This window comes from Myotis myotis, unplaced genomic scaffold, assembly GCF_014108235.1.
Source record: "Myotis myotis isolate mMyoMyo1 unplaced genomic scaffold, mMyoMyo1.p scaffold_m19_p_12, whole genome shotgun sequence".
In the NCBI taxonomy this organism is placed as follows: Eukaryota; Metazoa; Chordata; class Mammalia; order Chiroptera; family Vespertilionidae; genus Myotis; species Myotis myotis.
Genome location: NW_023416316.1, coordinates 13,615,266 through 13,627,736, shown reverse-complemented (window position 1 = coordinate 13,627,736; position 12,471 = coordinate 13,615,266). Strand labels below are relative to the sequence as shown.

The 12,471-nt window shown below is 51.6% G+C and overlaps 1 protein-coding gene across 8 annotated transcripts in view; it reads left to right on the top strand.

Moving 5' to 3' along the window:
* Positions 1 to 4,851, top strand: part of TRAF1 (TNF receptor associated factor 1) — a 28,160-nt gene extending 23,309 nt beyond the window's left edge. For all 8 annotated transcript variants that reach the window (XM_036329873.1, XM_036329877.1, XM_036329874.1 and 5 more), the window contains 2 exons: positions 945 to 1,093; positions 3,063 to 4,851. In XM_036329873.1, the coding sequence (XP_036185766.1) occupies positions 945 to 1,093; positions 3,063 to 3,281 (368 nt within the window). In that variant the 3' untranslated portion in view covers positions 3,282 to 4,851. The remainder of the gene's footprint in view (positions 1 to 944; positions 1,094 to 3,062) is intronic.
* The last annotated feature ends 7,620 nt before the right edge of the window (positions 4,852 to 12,471 follow it).

Sequence of the window (12,471 nt, the reverse complement as noted above, 5' to 3'; positions counted from 1 at the left end):
TCCGTCTGCTCCTCTGATGCACCAAGACCTACAGGGCTGGGATGGAGAGAGGCATTGGAGGCTGCTCCGCACCCCAGAGCAGGGCAGGGTCCCAAAGCCAGGCCCGTGTCCTCAGGAGCAGCGGCAGCCCCCTTCACGGGGGCCTCACCTCCAACACGAGGCTTTTTCTCCTCTCCTTTCCAAAGAGGGACAAAGCAAGCGGTGTCTCTGGCTTCCTGTTTCACCAGAACGTAAGGGGCAGGATGAGTCAGACTGTCGGTCTGTCCCTCCTCCGCCCCTTCCTGCTTGCCCCCCCACTCCCTGTCCCCAATCAACCCCTCCCAGAGGGGCCCTTGTGGTGACAGCCACGAGAAGCCGTACTGGGTGGTCCTTTCAGCTGCAGAGAGTCCAGAGGCCCCTGTGCTGAGGCACCAGGGGTGACGTTACCAAGGGTGCCTGGCAGACTGAGAGCCCACTCTTCCTCCCCTCCAGGAGCCCCGCCACTTGGCCTGGGGCAGCAGAAAGAAGTCTGTGTTAGGATACAGGAGGCCTGGCCCCTAATCCTGGCTCTGCCCCCAGTGTCTGCGAGGCCAGACACTTCCCCTCGCTGGGTTCAGTTTCCCGACTGCAAAATGCAGGTCGGTTAAACCCGAAGTGTGGTCCTGGGCAACAGCATCACTGTCCCCTGCTGGACATGCCGGTTCTCAGTCCTCACCCAGCACTACTGAGTCCAAAACTCCGGGGTGGGGCCTAGCAACCTGTTGACTGCCACTAGGCTAGATGAGCGCCAAGATCTGGGTCCTCTTGGACTGTATGTAATCGAGAAGATGCAGGGCTCCAACCCCAGGTTTCTTAGTTTTGAACCCCTGACCATGGGCATGCCTAACCACTGGTCCCAGTTTCCTCATTTGCCAAGCTAGCATTCTCCAGCTGCCTCTGTGCTGACTCTGGCTTCCACATTGCAGCTTTCTACACTGCCAAGTACGGCTACAAGTTGTGCCTGAGGCTCTACTTGAATGGCGACGGGACGGGAAAGAGGACCCACCTGTCGCTCTTCATCGTGATCATGAAAGGGGAGTACGATGCTCTGCTGCCGTGGCCTTTCCGGAACAAGGTACGGACTAAGGGGAACATTGGGGGGAGGGGGGAGGGCGCACGTTGCAGGGGTGAGTGGAGCCTGAGTCCTGGTCCCGGTCCTGGTTTAGCCATGAACTGGCCGGTGACCTGGGCAAGTCCCTTGCCCTCTCTATGTTATCAGCTTCCCTTTTCATAAAACAAAAGCCTGAGTTCACATCTAGTAGCCAAGGCTTCCTCCAGCATCATGAGTCCAGGAGCAAAAATGCCTGGACCAACATCCTGGGAGGCATGTAGAAATGAAATTCACCTGGTGGGGTGAGTAAGGAAACTTCCCGGAGGAGGTGCTGTGGGCCAGCCTGAACTGGCAGCATTTTCAGAAAAGGGGAGGGAGGCAGATGCCACCGCACACCTGTCAGAATAGCCAAAATCCAAAACACTGGCAACACCAAGTGCTGGCGAGGATGTGGAGAACAGGAACTCTCATTCATTGCTGGTGGGGATGCAAAATGGTACAGCTGCTTTAGAAGACAGTCGGACAGTTTCTTACAAAACCAAACATAATCTTACTATCCGATCTGGCAATCACGCTCCTTGGTATTAACCTAAAGAAGCTGAAAACTTATGCTCACATAAAAACCTACACATAGATTTTATAGCCGCTTTATTCATAACTGCCAAACTTGGAAGTCACCAAGATGTCCTTCAGTAGGTACAGGATAAACAAACCATGGCACCTTCAGACAATGGACTGTTACTCGGCACCAAAAGCAATGAGCTATCAGGCTTGGCCATGGAGGAACCTTAAATGCATACTGCTGAGTGAAATAAGCCAATCTGAAAAGGCTACATACTGTATGCTTCCACCTATAGGACATCGTGGAGGAGACAAAACTATGGAGACAGTAAAAAGATGAATGGTTGTCAGAGGATGGGGGGGCGGGGGTGGAGGGATGAATAGGCAGAGCACAGAGGATTTTTAGGGCAGTGAAACTACTCTGTATGATACTGTAATGAGAACATGTTATACATTTGTCCAAACTCATAGAATGTATAACACCAAGAGTGAACCCTGAGGTAAACTATGGATTTTGGGTGATAAGAATGTGTCAATGTGTCAACTGATTGTAACACATGTCCCACTATAATATGGGTATTGATAGTGTGGGAGATTGGATGGGGGCAGGAGGTATATGGGAAATCTCTGTATTTTCCATTCAGTTTTGCTATGCAATTAAAGCTGCTCTTAAAAAATAAAGTCTATTAAAAATGTTTAAAAGGGCAGGAGTGCCATGCTGGTCTGAATATGAGTCAGCAGGTCAGTGGCTCCCACATCTGCCGGGAGATTTAAAAAATAACAGCGACTGGGTCTCACTACAGTAAATGGCGAGGCCTGAGTATCAGGATGTTAAAAACCTTCCCAGGGGATTCTAGGTGCAGCCAAGTTTGAGAACCGCTGAGGTGGATGATGGAAGACATCCTATGTACTGATGGGCATTCCAGTGCCATGTGCCAGGGAAGAGGGTTGTGTCACTGAGATCATCAGCCTCTTGGAGTACACATATCTGCCCCTTACAGACAGAAGCTCAGTTCACATTTCTGGGCATTGACTGACAGCCCCTGGGTAGATGGCCTGTCTGTTCTCCCCACCCCTGCCTTGCCCAGGAGGTTCCGGCCTAGTTGACCATCACACATCTCTGAGCGGGAAGGGATATTACAGGTTATGAGTCCCACCTCCTTTTCAGGGCTCAGTCCCACTATAGCCCCAACAGCCAACCAAATTGACTATGGCATCTGAACTACCTCTTCCAGTTGGATAGACCATCAGATCCCTAATTATAGGACAACCCCCAAAGGCTGCCCAGATTACCAGGTGCTTCCATTCCTGGGGGCCCCTAACCAGCCTGAGTTCAGGGTCCGAGGGGCTGCACAGGTAGCAGACACACACCAGCCCTGAGCCCCTGGGTGCACTCCCCAGGGCCTGACCTCCCACCTGCCCTGGCCCACAGGTCACCTTCATGCTCCTGGACCAGAACAACCGTGAGCACGCCATTGACGCCTTCCGGCCCGACCTGAGCTCAGTGTCCTTCCAGCGGCCCCAGAGTGAAACCAACGTGGCCAGCGGCTGCCCGCTCTTCTTCCCTCTCAGCAGGCTGCAGTCGCCCAAGCACGCCTACGTGAAGGACGACACCATGTTCCTCAAGTGCATCGTGGAGACAAGTGCTTAGGCAGCAGGGACGAGAAGCCGCACCTGCGCCCTGAGGGAGCACCAACCCAGACTCGGGGAGGTGCCACGATCCCGAGGCACAGGGATAGGCTGGGGCTGGCATGACCTGAGCAGGGCTGACAGATTGACTATGGCGGCCACCAGCTTCGGGTGGCAGGACCTTGGGATGGGCCCCCAAAGGCAGAGGGTTCAGAAGGAGGTGGTGGCAGAATTGTTGCCTCTGCACTGAACACACAACCCTGGAGGCCTGGCCGCCACTCCAGCCCTGAATATTGAGGTGGACTCTGACCAGGATGGGGAGGGCATGGGGTCAGGCCTGGGACATGAATGGCCATCTGGAGATAAAGGACCTGGGCCTGGGAAGGTCCCTGCAGGGCCACCAGGGAGAACTGGAAACATGCTTGCTGTCTTCCTACCTGGGGTCGGAAACAAGGGGTGGAAGGGACGGACAGGTTGCCAGTGTGAATTCAGTCTGTCAGGCATGCACTGCGTTCCCCATCACTGGGGGTGAACATGCAACCTCTCTAATCAGATTTCCCTCAGCTTCGGGTCCACGACTGGTTCTGTGGGGACCACAGAACAGTATCGGGTCATAGCTGACCCATAAAAATTGATTTGATGATGACTGAGCACCAACCCTGTGTGAGATTTTCCTTACTGAAGCCACAGCGTTGTCCTTGTTTGCAGGTGAGGTGGCTGAGGCTCGGAATGACTCCAGTGGTCTGCAGATGGCCAGCGTCCGTATCACCCTGAAAGCCTGCTAAAACACAGGGTGCCACTCCCACTCCACCCCCAGTTTTTTGACTCAGTAGTTCTGGGGTGGGGCCCAGAATTTGCACCCATCCCACATTCCCAGTTGGTACTGATGCTGTCGGTGGGGACCACGCTTTGGGAATCTCTGCCCTACACAATGGGGCCCTCTCTGAATAAATTTTCTGCCCTTAGGCCAACCATAAAATCAGCATCACCCACTTTCCACAGCAAGAATTTGTGATGCATCGCCTTCCCTGTACAGGTATTAGAGGGTTCCATTCCTGACTGTCACACGTGTGTCCCACCCTCAGAGAACTGCCCCCAGACATGACCTTCAGCCCTCCGAGGGCACCTCCTGAATGCCCCAGATGCAAACTTCCTGGAGCATGAGTGCACCCATCAGTGAGGGTGTGACCACTCAGCATGAGTTTGCTTCCTTAAGTGATCCCAGGCAGGGTTAGGGAAGGTGCTGAAAAGCTTGGAGGAAACTGCCAGAGGCTCCCAGCACAGGGAGGTACAGGGTGAGAGCTGGAGAGCTGAGGCTAGGGAAGCAGGACAGGGCCTTCAGCACCTGTGCATGCTGGGAAGAGTGTGAAGGGGCAGCTGCAGACTCCTGGACTCGGACAAGAAGCTCCTGCAGTCAGCATTGCAACCAAGGGTGACCTGACCTGCGCGTGGTAAGCAGACCTGGGAGTGAGTGAGGTGCACGTCTGTTTTATTCCCCCGGTGGGTACACGTGACTTATTTGTCAGACTCTAGCGGACCTGAGCCGAGTGAGAGAATCCTTATTAAAATTAGGCTGTTAAATAATGACATCATATATGAGAGTGTTGTTAGTAAGCGTCACAGCTGCCATTTATTGAGTGCCTGTTATGTACCAGACACTTTATATCCATAACCTCATTGAATCCTCCCAAAACTCTGGTAAGGTAGGTGCCAAGAAGATCCCCATTTTGCAGATGAGGAAACTGACGCTAAGAGAGCTTCGATTGGCGAAGGCCCTGGTCGCTAGGAAATGAAGGGCTATTGTCTCCCCATCGCTAAACTGTCACTTTCCACTCCATCCTCTGCCCCACATTTCCTGAACACCTGCTCTGTGCAGGCCCTGAGGGGGACCGCAAGATGAATCATTCAAGTAGTTAGTCATTCAACAAACTCTTTTTGAGCACTTGCTATTTTGTATGAGCTTATTTATAGCCTGCCTTATTTCAGAAAGCAATTAACTTTACTTGATATACAAGAGAATTAATATGTGAAAATGTGGTCATGAGATGGTGACAGATGGAAAATAGAGGTTGGAAAGATCAGAAGAAGCCAGGAATGAAATAGGTACAAGAGTACAGACCGTGAGGTCCTACATGTGACGGAGCCAGATTGTCCTCTGAGCTTTCCAGCAGGCAAAGCCCAATCCCATGCGGTTCAGGGTCCATAAGACACTAACAAACTTGTTGCTGAGGCGAAACATGACTCTCGTAGGCCCTGAGACCAGGGGCCTTCCCTGGGGAGCTGGCACCGGAGCTGGCACCGTGGAGCCTGAGGAGCAGTGTCCCAAACAGCATGCTCCGTGCACGTACAGCACGAGCCTCGGGCAGTTTCCTGTGCTCCCCTCCGCGTGGCTCACGTCCCAAAGCAGAGAAGCCGCTCAGAAGAGAGAGTGACCCGCAGGGCAGGTGCGCCGCTCTCCAGCTTCTCCATGCGCGGGGTTTACAGGGAGCACACGTAGCGAACTGGCAGTCCACTAGCTAAACGCAGTCCTCAGGCAAGCTCTGTGTGACCTGAAAAGTGTATTTAAATAGTTTGAATTAGTTGTCAACCTTAAACAGATTTCACGTAAAAAATCCAGATTTGGGTGGTGTGTGTTTTTAAAAACGGATTTGACAACATGAGGCCCCAAGAACAAGAACTGGCCAGAGCAGAGTCCTTTTCCAGTCAGTCCCCCATGGTTCCCCAAAGCCCTTTTTGCTGTTAACTTCCCTGCCTGGCTTTGCAAGTCATTGGGAGCTTTCGGGCCGGCCCCGTTTTGGGGAGATTTTGAGGTGAGGTACAGCATGGTGCATCAGAAGCCCTCAGTAGCTTGTTTATTGTGCGGAGTCCCAGGCCCTGCTCCTTGGGTTTTGGGATCAGACAGGCATCTCTGTAACAGGTGATCTCTCCCAATGGACCCTGGAAGGCTAGGTGGGCCCTGGAGGGCTGGGTGGGCACGGCTGATCCAGCTACATGGATGAATAGGGTTTCTTTCAACACAACTTTTGGCAAGTACAGTGGGTTGTGAGTTCAAAGCCACGCTCCCCAACAGGGGCCTGGAGGGCAGTTCTTGTGAGTTGCTGGGGAAATCCCGAGTCACGTGCTATAAATGACGGTGTTGCTCGACATTAGACCCACCTGGGGAACTTTTCAACCCATGCTCCCCAACCCCATGCCCAGGCCACCTCCCAGACCAATTAAATCAAGTTCCCTGCAGATGAGAACACAGGCATCAGCATTTTAAAGCTCCTCAGGTGACCCAAGGGTTCTGCCAGGTGTGAAGAGCAGGGCTGAAAAGGGAGCCCCTTCTCTGAACCAGAGCTCCCTGGAGGGGGGAGAGGCTGGAGGCAGTGAGTAAGTGGGCTGTGAGGTGCATGAGTGCTCTGGGGAGCCGAAGCAGGGGCACCTACTCAGTCTGGGGGATTCAAACTCTCCACCCCACCCCACCCCCTCCATCCTCCGGAGGAGAGGCCTGGGCTGGGTCTGGGGAATAAATACCATGCAGCCACATAAAGAAGGAAATCCAGCCAGTCCAAGGCTCGGAGGCCCCCATGGAGGAAAGAGGTGGAGCCGAAGGTTCTGGCATGGCTCTATCAAGGATGGAATTGGGGAGTATGAGAAGAGGCCACAGAGAAGGGAGGGGGCTAAATCACAAAGGCTTTGCATGCCAAGCTAACAAAATTGAATTTGGGCTGGGGTTATCAAGGAGGACTTCTTGGAGGAGGTCAGACTTGAGGTAGGGGAAAGGTAGGACTTGGAAAGCTGACAGAGAGGGGGAGGTGTGGCTATTGTGATTAGCTGCTGAAGTTAAAACTCTCAAAAACCCTTCCCTCCCCCATGTCCTTAGAAGCGGCTGAATCACAAACTGCCTGGTTGAAGATGTGTTTGTCTGTTATTTGAAAGCTGCGGTTTCTCTTTAACAGATTCTGGGCCCCATCCTTTGACTAGGAACCAGGAAGGAAGGAAAAACGCATTCTCTTGCCCAGAGAGCTAATTATTGAAGTGCTGTGGGCCTCACCAGGGTGTATGGCGTCACCCGCTCTGTCCTCCAACAGCTCCAAACTTCTGACTGGTTGAAGTTTTCGGTACATTTTTATAGGCTTCCCCAAAGCCAACTGGAAGCTTTCTTTCCATAAACGCTCCCTGAGACAAGTAGCCAGGTTTCACATATTAAAATGTAAACGTCAAAAGGGTTGTTAAAAAAAAAAAAAAAAAAGATGCAGGCTCATTTATGAGGTCTCACTCAGCTCACGAAACCCACATCAGAGTTCAACAGCATTTGTCTTTTTTTTTCTGCAAAGCTGATGGTCAAATTATAAGGCTAAAGATCATCACTGATCACTTATTTATCCATTCACCCAACGAACACGTACTGGGCATTTCCTGGGGACCAGGCCTTAAGCTGACTGCATCTAAGCTCAAAATACTTCACAGTTTACAAAGCTGTCATTGCGATTTTGTGAGCTGTATGTAGTTTTATCCCCATTTTTCAGAGTAGGAAGTCAAGGCTCTTGCCCCAGAGTCACGATGCTAATTAGAGGTAGACCTTGACCTTGGGTCACCCCTGTTCGAACCCTCAGTTCTATCCGCTCTACCTTGCTCCTTTGTAAGCAATACCATCTAACTGTTATTGGCTTAGGTCAATAGCTCCAAGGATTCAGGTTTAGCTGTAATCAGTTACTTGCAATCAATTACTTGTAATCAATCTGTTTAGTATTTACCCCCACCTTTGAACCCTGGTTTCCCTCTTGGGGGAAATTCCCCTTTGTGAAGGAGAGAAACACTAGCATCCACTTCCCATGGCCACCATCACTACAAAAACCTAGTGAAGCAAAATTCTTTCCCAGCATCTCCTCCTGCCTAGACAGTGGACAAGCACATATGAAACATAATGTCTACCGATCAGCTACTCGTTCCCAGGGCTGCCACTTGAGTGAGTGGTGAGGGGACCCTGGCAGGTCAAAGTCAGGCTCAGTAGAGGGGCCTGGATCAAACTGTACCTGCAGCATGCCCTCGGCTGGGGTTCCTGTACTCTCTTGGCTCTGTCCTTTGTTCAAGCCTGTTCTCCAGCCTCGTGTCATTTCTGTGAGCCCTCACTACTTTCCAGTAAGTCCCTTCTTGCTTAAGATGACCAGAGATGGCCATGGTTACTGGTAACCAAGAATCCTGACTGATACAAGGTCATAGGTTCCCATCCTGTTTACATAGCCAGCAGGAAGTAGCCGCCTCCGTGGTGCTGTGGGCATTGATCCAGATTTTTACCAGGAAAACCATGTCTGAGGGCTGTGAAAATGTTGGCACAGTCTCTCTGGCCAAGGCCCAGGAATGATGAGAGCAGACAGGCACAGTTGTCCAGGCTGCTGCCCGCGTCCTGAACAACCAGGCGGATCTGTTCCTGGCTCACCGCTGGGGTCCAGCCTTCAAGCCACCATCAACTTCGCTCTTCTGCAATTCCACTCCCATCTGGGTCCTCCTGGCCCCTTTAGGGTCCTGAGTGTGGAGAAGCAGGAAAACCCAGGAGTACGCTCTGCAGAGGAGGGACAAGCTGGGGTGCACAGGCAGAGGGGCAGGAGGGCAAGGAATACGGGGGCCTGCATGCATATGTGTCAGTGGGTGCTCAGGAGATGGGCTATGAGAGACCTGCCCAGTGATCTGATCTCAGGGACTATGACAGATGGGTCATCAGTCAGGGTTTTCCAGAAACAGAACTCATTGGCTATAGATATATTTGAAGATGTCTTTATTTTAGTCGTAAGAAGCTGGCTCACATGACTGTGGGTCTGCCAAGTCTGAGGTCTGTCGTGCTGGCTGACAAAACGGGCTGAGTTAATCCTGCATCTTGAGGAGGCGTTTCTTCTTCGTTGGGAAACCTCAGCTTTTGCTCCTAAAACCTCCTCCTGATTGGGCGAGGCCCCCACACTATGGAGGGTAATCTTCACTTAAATCAACTGGCTGTAGACGTTTACCACACCACACAATCCCTCACAGCCACACCTAGATTAGTGTCTGATTAAACAACTGGGTGCTAGAGCCCAGCCAAGTTGACACAAAATTAACCATCACAGAAGGGTCCTCCCCATACTGTCCCATGATTGGTGGTGTGTGTGGGGAGGGGTTGGGAGTGGAGTGGGAAACGCACAAGCTGACATTGGATCATCTCCAGGCTGCAGAAGAGGACATGGTTCCTCATTCACACCAGGAGGTCGGGAGGGGGGCGGGCGGGGGGAGGAGGGGAGGGGGTTGCAGAATGTCAGGCTGACCCTGGAGGGTTGTGAATAGGTTATTCACTACTTGAGCCTGGGCTCCTTGCTCTCCCTGTGACCTGCACAGACTGAGCCCCTTGCTGCAGAGACCTGTGCTGTCTCTCCCCTTTCACAGGGCTCCCCCCCCCCCCCCCCCGCCCGCTGCCTTAACATCTCTCCGTTTTAGCTGAAGATCCATGCATACTCTGCCTGCTGTCCCCACTGACCCTACATACATCCCGGGGCCTCCTTCCTGAATGCCAGCTGCTCCGGATTCCCTCCCCTTCTCTCCTAGCTGCCTGGACACACCGCCACCACACACACCCTGGGCCTGTCGAAGCCTCACAGGTGGGATCCAGACACAAAGGTCTGAACCACATCTGGAATGAGGACCTCTCAGCTCACAGGCTCCGACCCAGGGAGTCTCCCACCCAAGCTGGGCTACCCTCCATGCAGGTGTGGCCCAGATGGTTCCTCTCCTCTGTGGCAGGAGGCGTATGGGACCTTGAACTAGGATCTTGGAAGAAGCAGCCATAAGATGCAGATCTGAATGGTTCCATCTAAACCTCGTGGAGCTATTGCCCCAATTTATGCCCAAAGATCAGGGAGCAGAACCCACCAAAGAGAGAGACCACAGCAAGTTTCTCAGCCAGAGACAGCAAAGATGATCTTAAATAGCCATGGAATTCCAGTGGCAGCCACAGCCTCTCTGAGCTGAAAGAGGTCCTGAAGGTCACACAGACACTCCCTCACCCAGGCACAAACGCCCTCCGCAATTTGTAAGAATGAACACTCAACCAGAAGGGTTTTAAAGAAGTTTTGGCAGAAAAATTCAAGAGGACTGCTGGAGAGCTGACAAAAGTAACATGATGTAAATCTGAGCTAATTATGGCTCATTTGCCCATTTACCCTTGACCTGCTGATTTACCTACTGATGTGTCTGTACCCCTCCTCCCCAGCCCTGTCAGAGGCAGCATCATTCATCTTTATGGCACATTGTCCTTCCCTCACCCCCCATTCCTAGCAAAGTGCCTGCCCACAGCACGTTTCTGTAACCCATAACCGCTGCCTATGGAATGTTGAAAATGTAAACAAGGCACCACTTTATTTTTAACAGACAGGCAGACTACAGCTCAGAGAAGAGATAAGACCTACCCGTGATTCCACAGCAACTTCGAGTTTCCAAGAGGACCCCCCTGCGTGGGTGAAGGCTCCCTTTTTCTACCCTCCTGGGCTCGCAGAGAGGGCAGGCACTCATTTTCCCACAAAAGCCACAGGTAAAGGTGTTTATGGCTTGGCAGCTAACCAAGGCCACAAGCACTTCAGCAGGTCATAGTCTGACCCTGTCATCTGTTCTGTGTTTTTCTTTTTTGGTTTTTGTTTCTTTAATTTTTAAATGGTGTTAACAATAACTAGAGGCCTGGTGCACGAAATTCATGCACGGGTGGGTCCCTCAGCCTGACCTGCACCCTCTCCAATCCGGGAGCCCTGAGGGCTTAGGCCCACTCCCTGTGGTTCTCTGCTCTCTGCAGGACCTGGCTGCTCTGCACCCACTGCCCAGAGGCTCTCCTCGGCCGGGGCGGGACACTTGCGTCGTCACCACAACAACGAAGCAAGCATTCCGCCAGGCCGCTCACACTGCACCTCTCAGCAGCTGGCCCCCCAGGACTGGGGGACTCCAGCAAGGCTGAGGGGACTGGGCGCCGCCATCTTTGTGATGGTTAATTTGCATATTACCCTTTTATTAGATAGGATGGGTCCACCTAGCTGCCTACCTGCTTTCAAGGGCGACAGCACCTTTATCATAATTGTTTCCAAAAACTGCACTATAGTATAAGTATTCATACTTGTGAAAAAAATTTTCTTTTTTAGTAGAGCCCTTTCATATATTCTAACTAGTCTAGTGGTCAACAGATTTCCCAAATGAAGCCACGTTCTCTCAAGATAGTACTGTGCGTTTAAAATAGGTGAATTTGCCTGACCAGTGATGCTCAATGGTTAAGAATCAACTCAGAAACCAAGAGGTCACTGGTTTAATTCCTGGTCAGGGCACATGCCCAGGTTGCAGGCTTAATCCCCAGTAGGGGGGTGCAGGGGGAAGCTGATAGATGATGTTTCTCTCTCATCAATGTTTCGAGCTCTCTATCTCTCTCCCTCTTGCTCTAAAAAAAATAAATTTAAAAAACTGATGATCTATTTTAAAAAAAGATGAATTTATTGTATGTGAATCACCTACATTCCTCTGAAGTTGACTTTTAAAAGACAGTGGAACGTCACAAATGAGTTTTATTTTCTTCCTTGTGCTTTTCTACATTTTCCAAGTTGTCTTTAACTGAAATAAAACATAGGATAATGTTGCAGATGTAGGAGGAGATGGAGGCAGGAGACTTTCTCTGATGATCTTTGGCCTGTGGTGGTCTCCCCTGCTGTGCAAGTGCAGACACAGCTGAGGGTCCCGGGAGGAGCCCTAACTCCCTACTCTGTGAGACCTTGGGGAAATCGCTCCACCTCCCAGGCCTCCACTCTCTCCCCCACACGGAGATCTGCCCCTTCTGGGCCTGGTTCACCAAGCTGTGGCAAGTCACATAACAGACGTGTTGGGGCACTGAGCTCTAATGGCCCTGCACACGTGACCGAATCACTCCTTCAGCCATTCTGGCAGTCTCCCTGCTCCTTCCATGTTTATATTACCGAATGTTTCAAACACAGAGAAAAAGTTTTAGACTTGAGAAGGAGAAGGGTCCGAAAGAACAACCATGGCCCCAGCATTGTGAAATCTTGACACCTTGTCACATTTGCTTCAGATAGCTTCCTCTAAGAAATAAAACATTACAAATATAATTAAATCCCTGTGTACCTCTTTCTGATGGCATTGCCATCCCTCCCTTCCCAGAGATAACCACTCTTCTAGATGTGGTATCTGTGATATTCCATGCTTGTCCTATCTGACCG